A 24191-nucleotide genomic window follows, 5' to 3' on the forward strand; every position below is an offset into this window, starting at 1 on the left:
TATTATTAGTTTCAAAGTGCCCTTTCTTGATGTTTTGTCAGGGAGACAGAGTTAGCAACATATAATTTTGTGCTCCTTACCAAGCTGTTAATAGCTTTAGAGTCTTTTGCAGGAAGTCACCTGCTGCTCATAAAACCGTTTATGTTGCTGTAGGAACTTCACCAGGTTGATGCATCTTTTATTTGCAACAACCTTGCACAAACTATCTGGTTTTCTTGCATGTACTAGAAGTACTAACATATGTTGCCACAGTGGCAATGCTTTAGTGACTGGGACAGCTATCTCTTTTTAAAAAGCAGTTGTCACCTGTCTGTAATGTCTTCAATTTTTTTCAGATTTTTGTTTGGTTTTGCCAACTCCAGAAATATTATTTCTGCTGAAGTTAGCTAAACTGGAAATAGGCACTTCCTTGATACAAAAATAGGAACAAAACTGTTTTGTCAGTTTTGAAAGTATAAAACCAGCATTTTAGTTTTCGTGTTAGATGTTTATTTTGTCCTTTGAAATTCATGTTTAACTAATTGGAAAAAGATTTCTATTTTTGCTTTATACTCCTCTATTAGCTCACTGAGGTCTTTGAAAAGAACATAAATGTAAATAATACAATGTGTTTGTTGTTGATGTAATACCAGGATCTGCAATATATGACACCAGAGATTAATTCATCCTTTTTGAGTTAACATTACAAGATAATGTAATTACTGTTTGCCTGCGCTGAAACACAAAAAAATGCACACACATGCTCACACATACACAAAGATTGTGATATTTCAGTGACTTTTCAATAGCTATTGATATGTTTTTATCTGAAGAGATTTGCATAATGAAAAACATTACACAGGCTCAAAGGATTGTCCCTGTATATATATCAGCAGGTTTCCTCTCCCCTCTCATTTGTTATTTTATTAGAGTGACTGAAGTCAAACTTTAGCTAGTGCCAGAGTTTGTATATTAGGGCCAAAATTCTTCCTCCAAAATTGATTCTTGTTGTATGGTGTTGAAATCTATATTCGCATTCTCTACATTAGTTTTGATTTTTTCTGAAAAGGAAAGTAGCTGTCACAAAGAACTCTGTATACACAGGTAGCAGTGTGAAAGACTTGGTATCATATAACAATCATGTAGATTTAAATTAATCCTAATGACTTCAGTCATTTATTCCACATTCACAATAACAATCTGAATCAGTACCATCTATAGAAGTGGGTATTTTTGCTAACTTAAATAAAAGGTATAGCTTTATTAATACCACTGAACCTCAGTTAATAGCTCTTATGTCTATCTACGCACCAAGCAAGCAGCTATGGGTAGTTTTGCTTTGAGTAAGGCTTGTTTCCAAGCTATTTTCTGTCCCAAAAGATCTTTTCTTCATTTGCCAGGTAGAAAGTATTCAGTAGCAAATGAAAACAGGAAACTGTACATTAGTCTGCTCTTCTAGCATAAAAGACATTTACGTAGAAGGTTCAAGCTAGGCTCAAACCAATACCAATCTCAAAATCAGCCCAGTCACTCTACCTGTCCTAATACCCTGAGAGGCTGAAACATATTGTGAAAAGAAGTTTTTAAGGCTTGTTGCCTTGAGAGGTTTTTTAATAAATTACCTAGTTATCACAAGGGCATTCTTAAAAATGCAGTCATTACATACAGCAGTTAAAATTTTATAGCAAAGGGTTACAAACCTGAAAAATGTCCATCACAGAACAGAAACCTCAATCAAAATCCTCCTGGACCTATCTGTGGATATTGTAAGGGTTCTTAAATTAGGCAATTTAAGCAGTTTTTGTCATCAGCACTGTTAGAGATTGGTTTTGTGTAGGTGACTCAGTGCTGTACTACACTTTTAGGATTGGTAGATTTATTTGAATTTTACAGCTTTGAAAATATGTTGAGGTTTTTTTATCAAAATAGAGCATTGGCTACGTTGTTGTAGCACGTCACCATCATTGCACGAGTCTTCTGAAAAAAGATGTCACTCTCTTGCATTGAAATTCCACTTCAGTTTTAAGATACTTCTTTACATTAAAAATGTCTTCACAATTCAGTGTGAAATAGGGGAACTAAAATTTTGGGTTCTGCCAAGGAATGCTACAGTTCTGTTTGTACAGCATTATTATGATTTTAGTAATGCTGATAATGTTAGACACGAGAAGAGTGCCTGCTGTATGTCTCAGTAACTAAGAGGCCTTCAGGTGTTTGGACTCTGGCTTTTTACATTATAAGGTGGTGTTTTTTTTCACATGAGTTGTCCCTTTTAGTTATTTTTCTTCCAGGGTCTTGTATTTTCAATTTTAAAGTGTCATTCTCCATTGACCTTCTTTCCATCTGTAAATAGAAATACTCTTCCTATACTATACATATACATATTGAGTTTGACTAAACAAATCACTGATATTCATGACTATTTTCTATTTCTTATTGACAAATATATTCAATGAAATCATCAAGAAACATATTTAAAACAGGAAAAAAACCCAGATTTTTTTAAAAACAGTTTCTAATTAAGCTTGTTGCCTGAGGATATTTTGGAAGCCACAAGCGAAATTGGTTCAAAAAAATAATCACGCAAATTCACAGAAGAAAAGTCCATGAGCTGTAAAATGTAATGAGGCAAATGTGCTTAATTCAGAAACCTACTAATCTGCACATTTCTGGACTCTAGGGGAGTCTTAAAGGTGAGCATAGGGAAAAAGAACCTGTGCTGCTTATGTGGGGTCTGAAGTGACATGGATCAGACCAGATGCAGAAATTTGAACTAGGAATCTTATATACCAAATGAATGACTTGGGAATTAGCCCACTGGCTGCATATTAATTGTTCTCTGGCCTTGTTTCACAACAAAGAAAATCACAGAAAGCTTCCAATCTTCAAATTTTGCAGGATTGCATTTGTTCCCTGTTAAGCTGTATTTGTCATTAGATTTATTATCTCATTCTGAAGTAGAAAAGACAGTAAGAAAACTCTTTAGGTACAACCAGAGAGGCTGGCAACTTTATATGCTGAAGTTATAAAGACTCCTGGAGATACTGGAGGTACTGGTGCAGAGGTTTTCATTGGTAAATTATATTTAGAATCATGTAATCATAGAATCAACCTAACATCATATCTAAAAACTGGTATGCCACATCTACAGGTTTTTTGAACACTTCCAGAGCTCCACCATCTCTCTGAGCAGCTGGTTTCAATTCCTGATAACTTTTTCTCCTGGCAAAATTTGAGGCCATTTCCTCTTGTCTTTTCACTAGTTACTTGGGAGAAGAGACCAACCTCCACCTCACTACAACCTCCTTTTGGGTAGTAGAGCGATAAGGTCTCCCCTCAGCCTCTTCTTCTCCAGACTAAACAATCCCAGTTCCCTCAACTGCTCCTCCTAAGCCTTGTGCTCCAGGCCCTTTACAAGTTTCATTGCCCTTCTCTGGACGTGCTTCAGCAGCTAAATGTCCTTCTTGTAGTGAGGGACCTAAAACTCAACACACCACTCAAGGTGCAGCCTCACTAGCATGAGTACAGGAGCAGGATCACATCCCTAGGTTTGCTGGACACACTGTTCCTGATAGAAGCCTGGATGCTACTGTCCTTCTAGGCCACCTGGGCACGCTGCTGGCTCTGCTCAGCTGGATGTCAACTAGCATCCCCAGGTCCTTTTCTGCCAGGCAGCTTTCCAGCCACTCTTCCCCAAGCCTGTAGTGTTGCACGGGGTTGTTGTGAGCCAAGTGTGGGACCTGGTACTGAGCCTAGTAAACCTTATGGAGTTGACCTCAACCCATTGATCCAGCCTATCCAGGTCCCTCTGCAGACCCTTCCTACCCTCAAACATATTGACGTTCACACCCAATTTGGTGTCATCTGCAAACTTACTGTGGGAACACTCAATCCTCTCCTCCAGATCATCGATAAAGATATTAAACAAGTGTGGCACTGAGACTGAGCCCTGGGGAACACCGCTTGTGACCGGCTGCCAGCCGGATCTAACTCCATTCCTCGGCTCGGCCAGCCAGCCAGTTTTTTACCCAGAGAAGAGCGTATCTGTGTAAGCCATGAGGCACCAGCTTTCATAGGAGAACTAATTAGCAAAAAAAATGTTACCAGAGTAGCCATAACTGCTAAAAAGAATTGAATATCTGCACTTATCTGACAATTCAAGCCATGTTCCACAGCTCCCTTTCTTATATTTTGAATTGCATTCTGTTCCGTCACCAACTTAAGGCACAGACCTGTTTTTTATTCCTCTCAATTTAATTTCCTTGTCAGTTCGATCAGCAGTGTCCTGTTTGCTGCCTTCACACCTGGTGTTCCTGTTTGGCCCACTGTGGTAACTGTACAGCTTTTGCTCTGCCCACCTCTCACCTCATTGTTCTATCGAGAATGTTAACACTGCTTTAGAGTAACTGTATCCTCATTTAATTTTATGGTTTTCATGGTTCACTACACATAAACTCATTTCTGCCTTTCCAGGTATATAATGCAATTAGAATGAGGCTTGGCTGGGTTTTGACCTTTCCATATTTTCTCTATGGTTGGTTATTTGTTCTTTCCCTTTTCTTGTTGACAGATTCACTTTATGTATAGAAAAAGCGATGGGCTGACTGACAGGCAATCAAAATACAAAATATTGAAAGGCCAAACAGGTAAAGCACACATTAGTATTTCAGCTCCCCAAGCAGTTACATCTCAGATTAATCACAAGGGAGGTCAAGAAGGGAAGGGAGAAGATTACAACCTGAAGTGGCTGGCACCTTAAAATGCTGCAGGTTTTTTCTCTGAAGAAAATACTAGAGCCATTGGAAATTTTTTCTATGGTCCTACTTCTTCCTGTCAGAGTTTTCCTCTTGGTTCTGATTGATCTTCAGATCTTTGTAATCAGTTTTCAATATTTTCTCTAAGTTTGCTGGTGACCTAGAAACCAAAGGTACAAGATTTTTGGAGGGTCTTGGTTGGGTTTTTTTTAAAGAATGTGAAGATTATGTTGACTATCATTTCTATTACTGTAATTTTTTATCACTTCATTCTGCAAGGAGAATTTACCTAATCCTATTGATCATATCGTGATCAAATAGGAGTTAGTTTTACAAGCATATTTTTGAACCTATATTTTCTTTAATATTTTCCAAATAGTACTGCTGACATTTATGTTAATACCTATACTATAGGTCAAAATAGTCCCCTAAGAGAAAATCATGCACAAAATTAGTTAAAAAACCTACAAAGACAGTGTCTCCCAATTGTATTTAATTTTACCAATTTCCGTGTAATTAGTCCTCATCAAAAACAATCTATGTTGGATGAGAGGAAAGATCTGACATGTGGCAATAGGCATTCAGAAATAGTGTTATGGAAATATTTTATTGGAAGGAAAGAAAATAGTTTTTGATAATTATTTGGACAAATTAACTGTGAGAGGAATATAGGCAATATAAATCAAAGACAATTTCCATAAATTAGAGCTGTGGGGGCTATGGTTTTCTTGGCAAACACAGAAAGAAGTACAAACTCCACAGCTGTTATTTGTATTTAATAGATTATATTTAAACTGATCGATCACATAGTGACTATACCTAGTAATTGCCTACTGTTTTATTCTAATGTATATCACAACATTAAAGTTCAGCTGACTCTTTAAGTGGCATCATACCTAAGTCCATGACAAAATTAAGAAAGAGGTTGGAGATTTCATTTCACAGTGGACCAGAGCTATAATCAATGAAAATTCCTATCTTCCAGAATTGTGGCCATTCCTTTAAAATAATGATGCTGCTTCTGTAAGTCATATTGTGTATATACTTCAGCCTGATGTATCCAGGAAAGAGGAAAAAGGTGACCAAATTATCTCATAAGGGCTGTTATTGGTTATTGGTGATTTTATTTAAACATCGATGATGTCTGATTCATGGAACTCCAAATCTTCTTTACTTTAATGTGGTACTTATTCGGCTTTGTCATTGTGCTTTAGTGCACAGGAGAATGACCTGGTCCCTGTGGTATATAGATTGAATCTCTATTAGTGTTTCTTTCTTTTAAGTGATAGTGCTCTGAAAAGGCTAAGCAGGATTATATGGCTTTACTACAGAATTTTGTGTTGGAGGACAATAGATATAAAGCAGAAAATGTATTTGCAAGCAGTCGATAGTAAATTCAGTTACGGTCTCCCTGGATTCTTTCCAAACACATATATTTGGAAGTTGTAGGTACATAACAAGTATGTTTTCAGCTGGCAGAGCCTTTGAAAACCCTTTCCCCAGTGTCAATTTAAGAAGGCTTTTCAATTACTCATGGGACTCAATGAACTGAATACTTGACTGTCATTCATAAAATAAGGTAGAGGCAGAGTAAACTGCAAGAGAGTGGTAATACCTGGAGCTCCCGTTGTATATTTTACATGATAGAAAATTATATTTGGTTATCTTTTTCCATTGCTGGAATAAGGACTGATGTGATTTTTATTAGAGCCATATTTCTCTTTCTCGCTCAAATATTAAGGGTGAAAAATTCCTATGCCTGTAAGTGCCTGGATTTTTGTCAGTCCTTTACTGGTAAAGTTAATCTTTTATAGGCTGTTTGAGCACTATAAGCAAAATACAGAATTTCAGCTTTTATTTCCATTAATCTTTTATTGCTCTAAACATTTGTAGTTATATATACTTTTTCACACCCATAGCATCAGAATGTAGGCTTTTTGATTGCAGTGTAAGTTTAAACTGACAAAAGGTCAACACATTTCACCTAGTCTTTATCGGTATTTTCTTTCATAGATGTGCCCAGAGTCTTCGTTTCTGTGCTGTTTCCCACTGAAGTAAGGTGGGGATCAATTTAGAGTGCAACATGTTCGCACAGGTGTGGCACATGGTGGCTCATCTGTTGTTTGCAAATGTTAATGTCATCAGAGGGAATCCCCTTCCCTTTGAGCACAGGAAAAAAGGGTAATATCATGATAATGTAACATCTGGATATTCAGTAAAATTGACACTCATTAATAAAGTAGGTACTTTCAGGGAGGCGTAATGAAGAACTGTCATTTCATCAGATGATGTCACACAATGGAAATGTTTCATTAAAGCATATGTTGATGGGACAGATCCAGCTATTATGGTGCATTGCAGAAGCCTTTCATTATTTTTTATACTCTGATGCTGTTAACTCCATTAAATAGGTTTGTCTAGTTTTAGACCATTAGCACCATTGTGACTTCCATTCTGACAGTCTATTTCCTGTAGATATGAAAAGAAGTCTTGACTATAAATGCAAGTAGAAAATTAGGATAGATAAAGGTTCAGATGATCATTCAGAGGTGGATCAGGAAAGAGGCCTGAAAGGTGCTTGTGTTTATGCACAGGCCAGACTATCATGGACAGTCATGGATGTCATGGACACTGTCTGTCATCATTAGAACTGAATCGGCTAACGAGAAATATCACACAAACAATAAGAAAAATACAATTTCCTAGAGATAGAATTTTCAAAGTTCATAATAGAAATCTGTATAAGCTAGTCATAGGCTCTGTATTACATTGTGTAATAAAATAGACATCACTTGTCATTTCGGTTATATTCATGCTTTAATTAGAGATTTTCACCAAGATAAATTTGCAGTAGGCTGTGGAAGAAGTTTTATTAATGACCTCATATCAAATTCACATTAGTAGTTATATTACTACATTATATTAGATAGACATCTTTAACTTATATTCAAACCCTCAGCCTCTGTTCTCAGAACTGCTTCTTGTGAGTCCTATGCTATCTTACAATCACAAATCCCACTCTGATACTAGTGTGAAGGACCAGAGCATTTCTTGTACTTCTTTTATATGAACTTGATGAGCTGCATATAATGGCCAACAGCTCCCTTACTGTTCACAATGGAAAATACAGCCATATCAGTGAAACCTTTCCTGTACAGATTTTGTAGGAGTCCTCTGCAGTTACCAGGAAATGCGGAACAGATATACTCCTTGACATTTCCCATTGATTGATCCTAGTCCAAGGATCAGGAAAGAGATCTATCACAGAGCATACTGTGGCTCCTCCTAGTCCACAAAACCGTGCTTCCTTTCAATGGAAAGTAGGGTGCACTGTAGGAGGGCTGATATATGTGTACATTTTTCCACAACATAAAAGCATGACTTGGTTAAAGCACTTAGGCACTGGTCTCTTACAGGCTGCAAAGCCTAAATAAACATCCAGGAAATCCATCCAAGTCCTACAGTTTAAAATTCACCTTTTAAACTCCAAATCCACGCTAAAGTAAGTGCATATATTCTGTGGGAAGAATAAGACATACTTCTCTGCAGACTAAAATTGTGTCATTTTATACTGAAACCAACTTTAAACACCCTGGGAAAGATGATAGCAGGAGTGGCCAGCCTCAAGAGCCACCCCCATCAACCTCAAATTGCGTGTCTCTGTGGAAAGGTCTGGCTGCAGACCTTGTCATTGTCATGAGAAAGGAGTAATAGCAAAGCATTATTCACTCTGTGGAGAATTGACTTATGTATGAATCCAGTCCAAAAAAGGCTGATTTCTTTGTGTGAAACATTCACGTAAAACAGTAAGAAGTTTCCAGCTATTAATCATTTTGTCTTGAGTTTGAGCAACTGTGTCCTCAGAATCAGGCTTCTGAAGCTTTTTCTTCCCAACCACACCAAGGTGGAAGGTTCCCTTTTGCCTGTTTCACTCGTAATAACAAATCCTACCCCATTTCCCATATGACAGCATTATTACTTTTATGATTGTGTACTACTAGACATCAGTTTTAGGACTGTGTGATGGATGGCATAAGAAGCTGCAGAAAGGACAGAAGAAATTATATTAGAGGGCACAAAAATAGGACCCTTCAGGGCCTCCTGCAGGCAGCCCCTACGCAAGTGGTGAGGGGTGAGCAAGGTAGACAACCCTTGGAGGTTACTCAGATGCCTTCCACTGCCCAGAAGGGACGAGCAGTACAGTTGCCCCTCAGGAAGTTGCTGTTAGCCACAGCCTGCCCACATGGACAGAGGGACACATTTTGTTGACTGTTACCACTACAGTCCTTATCACACTCATTCTTTTTGGTCAACTAAAAATAATAAATAATATTTGATAACTGTCTTTCCACGTCCTTGGCTAGGGAGTGCTGTACCCCGAATGCTACGTTTTACACAAGCAGGAGTTAGGCTGTACTATCAAACAGAGCATAACAGATATAGCTCAGGATGTTTTATTCTGAAGTCATTCCCAGTTCTTTGCTGCCACTGGCCTTGTTCTGCAGGCTTCAGGGAGTCAATCTTTTCATTGGATCTCGGAGAGTCTCACCAATTTTTGAGAAAGCTTCCATTTCTATCCTCCTCTGAAGGAATCTATTTCTTTTTGCAGTTCCACTTAAATTATTCTGAAACTTTATTTCTGCAGTTTCTCCAGCAGTTCAGTTCATTGTCAAATGCTTAGAAGTTGATTTCAAGCAGCAAGGTAGTCTGGGGAAAGGAAATGGCTTGTCACTATTACATTGTATAGTGAAGTCCCTTAGGTGCTGGTCTCCGTCTCTTACAGGTTGTGAAGCCTAAATAAGAATTTCCAGGGCATTCCAGAGGGCAAAGTCTCTGCCCACCTAGGTCTTGGACTTGACAACTGGAACACATAGTACTCACTAAAACTGAAGCATACCAATACCCATATAAAACAAGCATTTGTTGTTTACATAACATTTAATGAACACAATCAGAATCCTTCCTTGATTGGATGCCATATCTTTACCTGAACTGAAGTACAGAAAGAGTCTTGCATTGAAACTGTATTTAACAGACAAGATCACAAACAGTGGGCCATACCTATGATTCACTGTGGGTTTAGGATAGTGCAAAATCAGGTGGGGTTTTCCTTTTTTTTTTGTTTAGACTGAATTTGAGCTTGTTCACTGGCTTCTGTTGAAAGACTTGGCCTCTTTGGGCAGCTATACACACTTTTATCAGCAGGTTCATTGCTGAATAATTCAAGGTTTGTGTTCTCCAAATTTGTATACCCTGGCCAAGTTACATGTTATATTACCCCTCTAAGAAGAGAAATCCCTGGAAGTTGCACATATAATAAGACTATAGAATTGAGATTACATGACACACTGAAGTGTGAAATGCCCATAAAGTAGTATAAAAACTCCTCTCTAATTTATTACAAATCTGAATATTAAGCTATTATAACTTTTTTGCTGGCATACAGTTTTTCAAGTTGAATCAAGCTTTATCACAAAAAAAAGCTATGAATTCAACAGGTTGGCCTTCTGTCAGAAGAAAATAAATACTTTCTGAAATGTAAAGTCCACTAACCTGTCCAAAGTGAAGTTCTAACTGTTCAAGAAATTGGGAGAAGTCTTCTGATACTTTGAGAAGTTGTTTGATGGAGTATCAATCATAGTCTCCATCCATAAGATTACATGTACACTCTGTCTTACTGTTTCATTTTAAATACACACTTCTTGTCAAATCAACACTTAGTATTGCTATAGTTCCTCAAATTATTTCCACTGTTGAAGTGAGCATTAAGTGCAATTATTTTCAATATTAGTTATTCTTGTCTTCATTCTCCTTCTTCATTGGACAGGATCATTAGATTATTTTTGTGTTTGTTTTATTTTTTTGGTTTTCTTAGGATTCTCCTTGTATGCCTACTGGGGAAACACTGATATATACATGCTGCCCTATGCTAATGTGACTTTAGTACACCATGACTGAAGTTGACTCAGTATGTTTTATATAAAATTGTTTTATATTAAAAATATACTTCTGTTGCTCAGAAGAGGTTGAAATTCCAACAGAATCTAACAGAGGCCTATTCTTCTGATTATACCTCTTCTGTGAACCAGATTGTTTCCTTCTTAACAGGCTGGAAGCACCCTTTGAATAACTTATACATACTCTACTAGTACTGCATGGTATAATAAAAGTATATGGTGCCCTGTGGGTATCACAGTTGGATTGTTCAGCATATGCCAAGGACGTTTCTGATCATATGTCAATTTGGAGACAAATCCTGCTGCAGCAACATAAAGCTAGCCTTAAGGCACCATGTAAAATATTACAGATTACTGATTTATCAAGTGACAGTAACTAATGATAGGAAATAAACTCTCTATTCTTCTAAGTCATCCCCTCATGTAAAAGTATCATCAACAACCTGTCTAGCAAGGCAGCACTATAGCAGCGGGGCTGCAGTGGTGATTCCCAGTGATCTCTATGACAGAATCAGGAATTCTCAGCAGATGCCCAGGATCAACTGCTAGGAGATCAGGGGGACTTTTTTGCAGAGAGTGTTTCTCCATATACAGCATGAAAAGGAATTTCAAGTATGACTACCTTACAGCTACCTGGAAAGATAAATTCTGTTCAACAGCAGTGAAGCAGTTGAACCATTCTGGAGGTTTACAGACTTAAAAGAAAAAGTTAATTTTTATTTTCTTTTACCTACAGGTCTACCCACGGATAGCGCCGGCATTTTGGCACTACCTGCGGGTAGAAGTGAGTAGCGAGTATTTGAATACTCCCACATCTTTACTTTACAGCTTACTAGTATTTACTGACCTCCTAGTTTGTCTGTTGTGCAAAGAAAATTAGCTGCCATTTCTGTGAATGTAGTCTTGTACTAATTCCATACAGTTTTGACTACAGTGTAATTACTAACCCAAGTCACAAATATGTGATGTGTTTATATGCAAGATTAAAGAAAAAAATGGAAAGCTAAGTCAAGACCATGTCATACATTATGACTATAGCAAAAAAACACCCCAAAGTACAGAAATCCATACCCGCACCTCCTCTTAGAAACTTATTTTACATTCATGAGAAGAATATGGAGCTTCAGTTCTGCTATCTCTTTTGAAAAGTTTGTACAACTCAACTTGATATCATTTCTCCCCTCTTTTGTCCCTCAGGAGCATGAGCAGCTCAGCTATTCCTCCACAAGGTCCAAGGCTCCAAGTGTTATCATCACAGGTCTCAAGCCAGCCACCAAGTATATATTTCATATCAGAGTCAGGACGGCAGCAGGATACAGCGGCTATAGCCAGAAGTTTGAATTTGAAACTGGAGATGAAAGTAAGTTTCACTGAAGGAAAAAAAAATCAAATTAAATACAATAGAAGTAGCATCTAATTCTAAACCAGTGAGGCATTGGGAGTTTGAATGGCTGCACCCATACCATTCAGTTAGCACCCCTATATGATAAAAGACAATTAAACCTCCGTCTCACACTTCTGGATTTATACCAACACATAGAAAATTTAGCCCAACGCTGTATCTGAAGGAATGTGTATTCTGCTAAATTTCCTTATGGGTCCCTTCCAACTTGAGATATTCTATGATTTTATGATCCTTTCTTTGCTTAAAGAAGGCCTTCCTTTTGCCCTCTAGAAATACTGTTAGTCGAGCTTTACGCAAATCCAGCAGCTTCATGCAAGCTCCCAGCACAGAGTCTTTTCTCTGTAGTTATAAGTGCTCCCAGACTATACAGATTAAAAAAAAAAAGTCTTTCATATGCACTTCTGTCAACCAATAAACCTACTAAATTTGCCAGTAAGAAGCAGAAAGCCTACATATTCCTACAGAATATGCCAGAAGGCTCAGTGCTGTGTATGATGTTCATGGTCTGAACAATTTCATATTTAAGTCATGTATTGCCCTCCATGTTCAAAGAAACTGCAAACAAGGTATTTACAAGCATTTGAGATAAAATTAGTGTAGTAGATACAACACTGAAACACTCATTAATGAAATTACTTTAATTAGCCAATTATGTATACCATGTTTTTCATTAGTGTTTTAGAATTCAAGTTGCTTAAGCTAAAGTACAGACTCAAAACTATGTAAGCATTTTCAAGAGCCCCCATGGGCTTGTGTTCCATTTTCATTCCTTCTTAAATTCTATTTAAAAAATGTTTTAGGGGTAGATTTCCAAGTGCTTAATGCCTAATTGGACTTTTTTAAATTTTGTGGGTACTTAAGCCAATTGGTTTCAATAGGAGTTGAGCACTTGTGTGCTTTCAAGAATTCCAGTAGATTCTGTCTATGTCTTCTGATGCAGTAAGTACTAGGCTTTAGGCACCCAGCTGTATAACTCTTATCAAAAATAAATGGTGTTTAAACCTCTATAAGCTTATGACATGTTTGTGAAAATACAGTTTACCCATCTCAATCAGGAAGACTGTGGTTCCAGTAACATTTTCTCATTGGTGCTGCTGATATAAACATCTCCTGGGAGTGAGATTCCACCCACTTCTTACCAGCCCCACATCTTCTCAGTTGCACTAATGCAACTGGCTCTTGGGCTGCATGGTGAGCTACAATAACACTCATAAACATTTATTGCCTCTGTTACTTCTAAGCACTCACTGTGAATCTTGATAGTGAAACATAAATACACATTATACATTTGCTGTTTACCAACATTTATTGCTTAAGCTTGTGCATGACTAAAAGTATTTGATTTGTTATAAATCATGTGATTGAAAGGAAATGTAGACAGAAGGAGTTTTGTTTATGATCAGTTGTGATGGAGGTTGAGAGAAATTCTGCTGCTGCTTGAAATAGTACCCGGAGCTGGATAAAGACTGCAGTTTAATTAAAAGGGTGCTTCAAAGGACTGTGGTCTTATTCAAATATTTATACAGTACTGCTTCAGATTTCAAAGTGTCTGGGGGGAGGTGGGGGAACCAATGTAAGTGCCTGCTGGTTAATATTACGTATTTCAAATTGAAGCAGTAATCAGTGACCAGTCAAATGATACCTTGCTACTCTCCAAATATCTTCATCACAGCAGAATATTGAAAAATTGGCCTATCCTAAACTTTAAGCCAATGTCAGATGATTACAATCACCCACTTGTCCCCCTTTCATAATACAAGCCAAATGTCTGTAACTTTTCCGGACAGCTAATGACAATAGACTGAAATGAACATCTACCGTATACAAACAGTCTTGATTTAAAGTTTTCCGGTGATGGGGAACTCACCATATTTATAGGTAGGCAGTGACAGTGCTTAAACCTTGTAATTATAAATTTGCACCTTATTTCTAGCCTGGAGTTTTTTTGTTAGCTTGCCCTTGTGACCCTTTTCTGCCAAATTAAAAAGCCAAATACTATCATAAATCTCTTCCTCCTCTAAATGCCTGTACTTTTAAGAATTCTTGTCTTTCCTGAAGTTATATAAATGCTTGTGCTCTCTCTCACTCTAAAAATAACCCAGATTTTCCAAATATTGAATAATTTTAATTGTATCAATTTTAACACCCTTTTTGAAGTATAACATCAGAGATGAACCTGTTACTGAATTAAACTGGAAAACTAAATCTGTTTATGATACCATAAACAGACCTATCACTGCTTACCTCCTTATAATTCAGTTTTCTTTTACTTATAGCTCTAAGCACTTGCTGCCTGAACTGGAGCATTGTCTTACACAGCTGAATAACTAGAATATAGCAACATTTCTGTCAGTAGCATTGTATTCCAAAATACTGACCTGCATTTAGGTGGAGCCTTGGACTGCATAGTTGTATCAGTACACATAAATGTTAATTCACTCTTGCTGGCATGCTACAAACCAGTCCAAGCCAAGCTGTGTAGCAATCTATCTCCATTTCCTACTCTGGCAGTATGTGGCTTATCTGAAAATTTTCAGATTTTTTAACATATTCTCAATTATTCTGAAAGATACCAAATATTGTTAGACCAAGGCAGATTATTGCAGCTCACTCCATCCCTACTCATTAGAAACAAGTTACTTCATGAAAATGCCACATTTTCAATCACTTTTTGTGCTCTTTCAGTTAGCCAGATTTTAATTAAGTAAATGTGAGTTATACTGATTTTATGTAAAGTTCATGAGAAGGCTGGGAAGAAGAGAGTCTTTTAAGAGTCTGTGCAGTCAACAGAAAGTGTCAACCAACAGTCTCATGAAAAATAACAAGTATTTCAAGTCATGTTGTTAAAAGTCCTTCTCAATTGGCATTAGTTTGTAACACCCCTCAGCTCTGCAAGTTTTCCATGTTTTAATAAGAGCCTTAGCATCTAGAGGAGAATTCCAGTACCAGGTAAAGGTGAACATCCAAGGTTACTCCATTTACCCTGCTTCAATACCGACATAATTCATTAGCAGTAAAGCAAGCAACACAAAATTTGTTTTTTTTTTTTAAAAACTATGGACAATTTGTAAAAAAACAGTGGTTCATCAATTGTGAGGCGTTTATATCAGTGTCCTAGAACATACTGCCCTTGGCAAGACAGTGCTGTCATGCTTTCTCCAGTTTACTGATCAAAACACTGTGTGCCCTTCAGTTCTATAGGATAAAATTAGATACATGATTGCTAGGAACAGTAAGGCATTGATGTAGTAGTTAGTGGTGGTGCATGAGACAAAAAGACCTACTCTGTCAGTAATAAAAAAAGTTAGCTAATCATGCAATGCTGTTCTGAGTTTTGGGAACTTACAGACCAGCAGACGGAGGCAGACATTGCTTGGGGAGCACGTTGTCATTGTTGAACTTTTCTCCCTGATGCAGAGACCAATCAATGGAGCATGTAAAAGATTAAAATTTGTAATTTCCTTGTGAAAGAAAATGTACTTACATGGGAAAGTCAGAAAAATCCTCTTCAAGGAATCAGGGATGGATGGAGGGATGAATGGGTGGATGGATGTTGTCAGGCATTTTTTCCAGTGTTAAAGCTAGGAGGGTGCTGCTTGGAAATGTAATGCCTTTGTAACATACAGTAACATCTGCTTTTGACCATGTTCCTTATTACTGTTTTATTCAGTCTCCCTGTTTCAGCACATTACAGCTAAAACCCTTCTAGCAAAGCTCTGGCACACACACGTGTACCACTGCTGTGGCTATAAATCGCATCATAACCTCACTCATAGTTCCTGCTTTTATGTATGAGTAGTACCAACTATCAGTTGCCACAGAAAACTCTGGTCCTTCCTAGGATAGAATAAAATGTATTCTGAGAGTAATGAATCATTTGTCCCAGGGCAAACATGTTCTAATCTCTGTTTTCTATTTCTCTCTCTCACTCGCTCTCTCTTCTATCGATTTATAGAAGACTGATTTTGTTTGGTTGGGTATTTAAAAATAGATAAATTTCCCCTTGTCCGCCTAGTCTTACTGTTCATGCAGTAGTAGTCAGCACTGGACACCTCAGAATCTCTCATTTTAGTCTTGAAGTATTTCTTTAGTGTGCTTTGCATTTTCATCCATTTGTTCTTCAAATTTGAGTTTATCCTCTCTGATTTCTCTACTATATGTGCCCAGAAGCCCCAGAGACTTTGCTTTTCCTCTGCATTTCCTAAACAGGAGCAACATCCTTGCCCAGGTCTCAGGCTGCCTGCACATTCTTCCACTGACCAGGGGCAACACTTGGAAGAAGGTTTTTCAAAAAGTTTTACATTCTTATGCAAGTGATGGCATTATTTTTTCCCTTTTAAAAGTCCCTTTTAAGACTGCCTTTCCATTGCCTTCCTTACATTCCCCCTTACATTGGAGCCCAGCAGCTCACCGGAGCGCAGGAACTGCAGCACTTCTGCAAATGCAAAGGTTACCCTAATTAGACTTTATATTTTAGCTTCCTATTGTTCTTAAGTGCTGTTGTTTACAATGCTTTGTAAATCCATCTGACAGCCAGTTTCTGTCTATTAGAGCTCTAGTTCTCATCATCCATGCTTATCTGTCTTACAGCTACTCAGTATTATCTGTCTAGCTGTCTTTCTGTCACTTTTTTATCTTTCACTCTGCTGGAAGGTCCACTGCCTGATAGATGTCAAATTGAAATAACTAAAGGATGTAGCTAAGAGACAGAAGTGAGCTGTCATTTAGGGCTTCCAGCCCTTTTATACCAAATACCCAACCTTTTTAAAGATTTTGGAGAAATTTGCTCAAGGAAAAGAAAGTAGAGCAGAGGTAGAAGCTTCTCTCTGTGTGCCATCCTCTTGCTCCATGGCTAAAACATCTGCACCATTTCTTCCAGTCTGCCCAGTGAGGAAATGAAGAAGCCTTGGGATATTTCCCTTCATCCCAGAGAGAAGGGAAAGTGCAGCTCCTCCTCCACACATTTGGGTGAAGAATCGAGAGAGTAGTTGAGGCAGGGTGTGGATGTAAAGAATAAATGATGGGGACAGAACAGACATCAGGCTAGATGCAGAAGGGATTTCTGAGCATGATGTTAAGCAAGGAAGATGGCTCGATGTAATTACAGACTTTAGATGTCATTTTTGGCATATAATCTGAGTTAAGCATGAAGAGTAATGGGAGTGAAGAGTGTGTGTGGATAATATACTTCTGGGTACATGTATAATACATGCTGCAGTTTTAAAATCAAGTCGCCGCTTTGACTAATCACATTAGTTGCAGCCACCGCGTGTTTGAAGCTTTGACACCCAAACATTACAGTAGACTATATAATCATCTGCTGAGATAAGTAATAAATCCTCCCTTTTCCATGTCTTATGCTACTCATTTCATACAAGTATGATTTTGTCAGAATGAACTTAGTGAGCAGACACACAGAGAATATGAAACGTACTACTAGACAAAACCGCCAGCCCAGTTAGATAGGTACAAAGCTCTCTTACAAGTCTTAGCCTTGCTAGTGGTTTACACGTCCCTGTTGCACCAGCACTTCCTCGCCCCCTTGCCTGTCAGCTTTAATTATGAAATGGAGTACAGCCCCATCTGTGATACAGCCACATTCATCCCTCTGTTCGCAGTGCCAGGAATCATCCCTGCACTGAACGGATTCGGGTGGCACATAGTTGGCAGATACGAGACCATGCGTTGGACAGTGTAGAGACCACAAAACACTGATGTTATCTCAATAAATGCTAGACACATTGTCTCACAAATGACATCCTGGAATGAATGCCATGTACTTCTGTAATGCAGCACTCTACTGTGTACACACTAACAGAGAAAATAAGCTTGCAGGTACATGCTTGGCTTTGCAACCTATCATCATTGTTTTTTAAACTCAGTTTTTCTGTCTTGGATAATCAAAATAGTCCTGAGGAGAAATGTAGGGTCATGTGCCAATATGCACAGCTGAAGGAGAGAAACAAGGAAGGACAAAAAGGTAGGAAATGACAAAAAAAAAAAGATTCAGGAATGTACCTGAGAGAAACAATACATGTTAAATCTCTTGTTATTTACATCTTGACCTTTACCTTAAGAGAAAGCTGAAGAAATGAGAAAGAGATTGAGGGACATGTTGAATTTAATTTAGAATGGCAAAATGCTGTAAAAAGTTTTAATTATTGAGTATCCCTGATTACTATCCTCTCACTGCCTAGACAGTGTTTCATGGAAGCTTTTACCTGCATGAGAGGAGTCTGTATACACACATACACATGTGCTTATATATGTGTTGTTCACTGCACTGTGCCCTTATTGATTTCTAGAAGGATCACTTCAAGCAAAAATAAGTGTTTCCATCATTTTGCCTTACCTGCCTTTCTGTCAGTTTTTAACAAATCCAATTTTCCAATTATACTTATCTGTCATTTGACATTTTTTTCTGACAAGTAAATTAAGGTCATCAGGAAGTTTTAGGCTTGAAAGCCCCTTATAGTGATTTGGCTACTTGAAAAAAAAATCCTAATATATTGGACTCTGGTACCTCTGCCAACACAGTAAAATACGAACAAGAGAAATAGGATAATCACTTTTTAAGTATTTACAATGTCAGCTAAAAATTGTATTGCTTAGAGGTGGGAAGAAGTAAGTCAGTCTGGAATTTATCCCCTTCATGAATTTGACTGTGGTCCCTGATAGAAAATATGTTATTAATCTGATAGATTGCATTTTGTCTTAGCTAAAAGCACCATGAATTAGCAGCTTGGATCATTCATCAAAAATGATGCGTGACTTCATCTCAGTAGCTGCAGAGTGTTTCTGTGCACCATGGAATCAGTCCCTACACCTGCACCTCTCACTTTCCTAAACAAAAGTCCTGGATTCTCTTCTTGTAGTGAATGTCTGTGGAAGAAACCCCAGCTGATTTGTCTGAGCCCACAGTTTGCTTTTCTCCTGCTGAACTCACTATTTTTGCACTCCTCTTTTTCCTATTAAAAGAAAGGGCCACATTTTGTCATCTTGCATCCATTGCAGAGGTGGGCAAGATAGACTCACCCAAAACCACCTCCTCCATTGCAACTTCAAACTGTGCCTGTCTAATGATCTTTGAGGCATTTAGCGATTTAGCGCAACCCCCACTGGTCTGAAAACAGTATTCAGTGTTTGATTTGGAGAGCCTGTTATTATTTGCATTGTTACTTGCATGCCACTGTATTTGGTCTGCTGTATTTTTCCAAGTAAATGTGACCCTGTGGAACATAGCACAATGCAGAGCTAGAATCCATTCCCATAATATCACTAGATATCATTTTGGAGATTAGCTATTCAGTCAGGATTTGCTACATCATTTATTGGAAGATGTATATGTTTAACTTGTCTGTGGAGAGCATATGACCACAGATACCGAATGACTTGTAATTCACTGCCTGGCGTATCTCCATTAAATTATACGGACAGAAACCTAATGGCAGGAATTTAACAAGTTGTTTTCACTGAATATTTGACATAAACCACTATTGTTTTTATTAGCTTTACTACTATTACAAAGCCAGTCTACACTGCTAATTTCTAAATCACTCACAAATATTATTTCTAAGCCAAATGTTTTTTTCTTGAGAACAGCATTTTTATGGGGCTCTGGGTAGCAGTGTGAGCACTGTGTTGGTCTTCATAAACTGCAAATTAAGAGAATATAGCCCGCTGAGCTTTCTCTTTGCAGCAGCCTAGGTGATTTCCCTAAGCCTTAATCATGTGGTGCCTAAAGAAAGCTGAAGATTTCACTTATAGCTCAGTTTGTAAGTTTACAAAATCCAGATTGCTGTCCTGATAAATCTAAAATTTATTTTCTTTTCTATGGTTGCTCCTATTGTCAGAGATTGTTGAATAGACTTATTTCTGCTCCTTTCAGAACAAAGTTCTGTTTCTCATGGAAACAGAATGTCAGAATTAGGTAAACGTGATGTGGAGAAAATGTTGAGGTGTATCTGAGTTTAAGAAACTGTGGAGTCACAAGACAGGAAATAGAGAAAAAAACTGAGCCTAATTCTTTTTCTGCTCATGTTGTACTTGGGCAATGAAGAGCAATGGGATTGTAAGCAGGGACTTTGTCAATGTAAAGTATTAATATTATGCAGAATAAATTAATTAAAAGAGCAATTCTATAGAAACCAGGTAATTTTTTAACTCCTAAATGGCCTACAAAAAGCAGAGAGAAAACCACAAGCCATAAGAAAATCAGGGTTCTTTTTTTCAACTGTGGTGTTGCCAATCACCAGAGCATGTTAGAGGTAAAGTTGTATGTGTTTTCTCCCCACAGAAATTAACACCAGACATACAGAATGTTTACACATGCCACACGTTAAATGTTCTTTTTCTGCTGTGTTCTGAATTAGATGCAGGAGTATGCTAAGTAAAGCAAAAGAAGAAATATTTTCTACTTGTGTGTCCAGAATCCCAACAAACAAACTTCAGGAAATTGCAAGTGTTTGATAATGACAGCTCCTCATTTTAAAAAAAACTGTGAACATTTTACGCCCTTCATCACGGCTGGGACATGGATTTTGGTTTTTCACTCCACAGGCACATTTGCACCTGATGCCCTTGCTAAGCACAGGGGGAACTAGTGCAGAGTAATTGCAACATTTGACCAGTGAAATTTTATCACTGATTCTGCAAGAACCCTGTGTACAGGAACTTTAACCTCTTTTCTTTGTGCTTCTCTTTCAGCTTCTGATATGGCTGCGGAGCAGGGACAGATTCTTGTAATTGCCACGGCTGCTGTTGGTGGATTCACTCTCCTGGTCATCCTCACTTTGTTCTTCCTGATCACTGGGAGGTAGTTAACACTACAGTGTTCTCATTTACCCAGGGTTAGAGTACTAAAATTTACAAAAACTAAAATTTAAGAAGTATAGTTAAGTTACTCACCGCATTTTCAGTGCTAAAATAAGGGTTAGGAATAGCAGGGGTGAATGTCCTCTTTGTTCAGCACTGCTGAACACTGAGTGCTGATTTTTGTAAAAACTCAGTTTGGGAGCTAAGCAATTATGTGAAATCAAGAAAAAGCTTGGCTGTTTTAAAAATAAGTTTCTTTAGCTCTTGCCTGCAGAGACAGAATTTACAAATACAATGCACCTGCACCCTCAAGGCTCTGAAATTAGAAGACAAAAATCCCCCACAAACCCACAGTATTTTTTACAAAATCTCATAACTGTCAATTGCAAAACTTTGGAGGGTGTGACCTTAGGATTTTTGATGCCTTGGGGTTGGCAATGGAATTTATTAAAGGCTGGTGGACAATTTCTTGTTACTTTTACTATATTAAATTTGTAGGAAAAATCATACATAGTGTTGTATACATTGCATGTGCTCATTTCTGCATCCATTTTTGAGAAAATTGAGGAATTGTCAAATGAAATTAAACTAAGGAAAACTTTATTCCAGAATACCAGAATTGTTCTACTGCCTGTGCTATCACTGGTAAATACAAAATAGCTTCCTGAAGGTCCTGGTTTATTGCTTTTTGGCTTTTTTTTTTAATTGGATTGAAGATATCCTAATTAAACCTACTTTACAGCAGTACTGTTGCACTGGCAGTGGAATTTACCAGTCTGGACGATTATTTTTTTATAACTACCCTGACTTTTACACCTACAATTGTTTGAGTACATGCTGATTGTCTACCTTCAGCTGATGTGTTGATCGGGGTCAGATAATGACATTATGCAAATTAATAAGAAAGTTTGTTTCTATTTGAATGGCTCAATTGCACACTGAAAGTTTTTAAGGGAATTCACAGATTCTAACTGGACTTGCAACAAAATGCACGTAGAGGTCAGAACATCAGTCCTTGCTGGATGTGCTTCCCACAGGGATTGCTGCTTCCATGGTGCCTTGCTTCCTTTCTCACTGAGCCTTCTGGGAGTTTCCTATGTGGTTTCACGACTTCACCTGCTTCCATCAGGAAGCAAAGCAGAATTCAAAAGGACAAAGATAGGATGTCTCTATCCCCTCTGTGAAACATCAGGCAGCAATGAAGCCTAAAAACAGACGGATACGCTGCAGACATGTGGGCCTTTGAGCAAAGCAGTTGGGCTTGTGGCTCATGCAGTTAGCTCTGCATGGGACTGTGTGGGCTCTGGCCCCTTTCTGCCCTTTTCCCATCTCCCGTCTTTTGGGCACATAAAACAGACTGTAGAGGAGCTTCCTTGTGAGGATTCTCTGTGGAGTTTCCTTCTCACCTGGACTGGGAACAGTTGGGATAGGATTCTGCACTATTCCTGTCCTGGTTTAAAGCCTGTGTTTGTACTTAGAGAAAAGATGTTACAGTGACTCTTTTGAATGTGATAATGGTCATCACAGACCGGGCAGTTTTAAATAGATGGTGCTGTGCTTTCAGATTTGCAATTAAGTTTCTGTTTTGTCAGTATAGCATTACCTCTAATTTGGAAAGTCCTGTCAGCATAGGCTGGAGTTTTTATTTGCAGACCCCAGCAAGCAAATACAGCACTAGAGTAGCGACCGTTGCATGAATTAATGCTCCCGCTGCTAAATAATAAAACCAGTAAAGTCTACCATTCTGTTGAAGTTAATGGGAGCAGATAACACTGGAACATAATGTGACCTTAGATAATCTCAAAAGCTAAGTATATATTCCTATGATTACTACAAACACTGACAAACAGTAGGATTTTTCAGAAGAGAGAGGAATTATTCAGACAAAACCAAACTTTCAGAGAAAATGATTGTGTGAAATCCTTACATGGAATCCTGAAATATAACTCAAATACTTCCTTTAGAAAAAAACTCACTAAACTCAGGAATGAGAAAAAAAATATGGAAATTGGTTTCTCTCTGAGTTTATTTCTCCTGTTTGCTAATGTTAAGAATATCAGAGATTCCCTTAGCTTTCTAACATCTTACTCAATGGGACCATTTCAATTATGTAAGATATGTATTCATTTTCAAGTGCTGCTTAAATGCAGTGATAAAAGTGTATTCCACAGAAGACAGAGCAAGAAAATTTTGAATAAATACTCAATTTACTCTAGGACTGAGGAAAATTTCTGCATGAAAAATGGGATTGGTACCCTACAGATGTGCTCTGCTTCACTGTTTAGAATTAGCAATTTGATGAGCTGTCAGGTCACAGGGCTGCTGATGAGTCTATTCATAGTGGAGAGGCTGGGTTAAATGAGCACCTGCCTCTGCACTTCACTGAGTGATTATCCACCAAGAGCAAGCAGGAAGCACGGCTGTCAATTGCAGATAGAAAAATGAAAGCGACAGTGACTTCCAGGCCCAGGATATGCAGCGAAACGGGGGCCTTGGCTAAATTCCAGGAAATGCCGTGTTAAAGCTCAGTGTGATTTATTCTCATCATTACAGAAATTATTCCTCTCCGATTGTTCTGTAGCCAACACTAATAGGGAATGGGGAGCTGAAGCTGGAAGGCTCCTCTGCTGGTGATTACTCACTGGCTTCTGTAGTTAAACTTAGGGGGCCATATGCACACTCAAGAGGATTCGGCAGGGTTAGCGCCTTCCTTCCCTATCCATTCCCTTGGACAGACACTTTAGCGTAACAGCTTGTGTTGTGTTCTTGGCCCTACAGACCAGTTATTTGGGTCCCAGAAATGTCCCTAAAAGTCGTCCCAGTAACTGGTGTGCAGTCTAAAGTTTTTCACAGAAGCTGAGGATCCATGGCTTGCTGTTTCCCTCCAGAAGGGGACATAATCATGAAAACAAGTGCCTTACAAGCCACAGACACTTATGCTAGATTCAGAAGTTTCTGCCCTTTGACTGTTCATCATTACCTCTGTAGCTATGAATGAATTTGTGAGTGATCCTGCTTGTTTCTCTTTTTCTGAGGTGGGTGTGTTCACATATTTCTCATATATTGGTTGTTATCATGTTACTGGATATGCTGTCTGTATTTATAATTTATTTATTTTACAAGGCTGGTAATGAGCACATGGAGACCAGTCTTTTTTTCAACCTGGTCTTGGGACTGAATGTCTGTACACCAAGGCACGTGTCCACACACACTGCTGTTCTCCACCACAGTCAATGCCCCAACAGCCCTTGGCCTAGCCCTCAGTCCAAAAGATATCCCTCT

At 38.2% G+C, this 24191-nt stretch overlaps 1 protein-coding gene across 1 annotated transcript in view; it reads left to right on the forward strand.

Moving 5' to 3' along the window:
- The window catches only part of EPHA6 (EPH receptor A6), a gene marked incomplete at both ends in the record, with an annotated part of 502842 nt that overhangs the window by 360795 nt on the left and 117856 nt on the right, over positions 1-24191 (forward strand). Inside the window, 3 exons of the mRNA XM_084267717.1 lie at positions 11427-11474; positions 11888-12050; positions 20802-20910. Of these exons, the coding sequence (XP_084123843.1) occupies positions 11427-11474; positions 11888-12050; positions 20802-20910 (320 nt within the window). The remainder of the gene's footprint in view (positions 1-11426; positions 11475-11887; positions 12051-20801; positions 20911-24191) is intronic.

This window comes from Gallinula chloropus (assembly GCF_964237585.1).
Source record: "Gallinula chloropus genome assembly, chromosome: 1".
NCBI classification, from domain to species: domain Eukaryota; kingdom Metazoa; phylum Chordata; class Aves; order Gruiformes; family Rallidae; genus Gallinula; species Gallinula chloropus.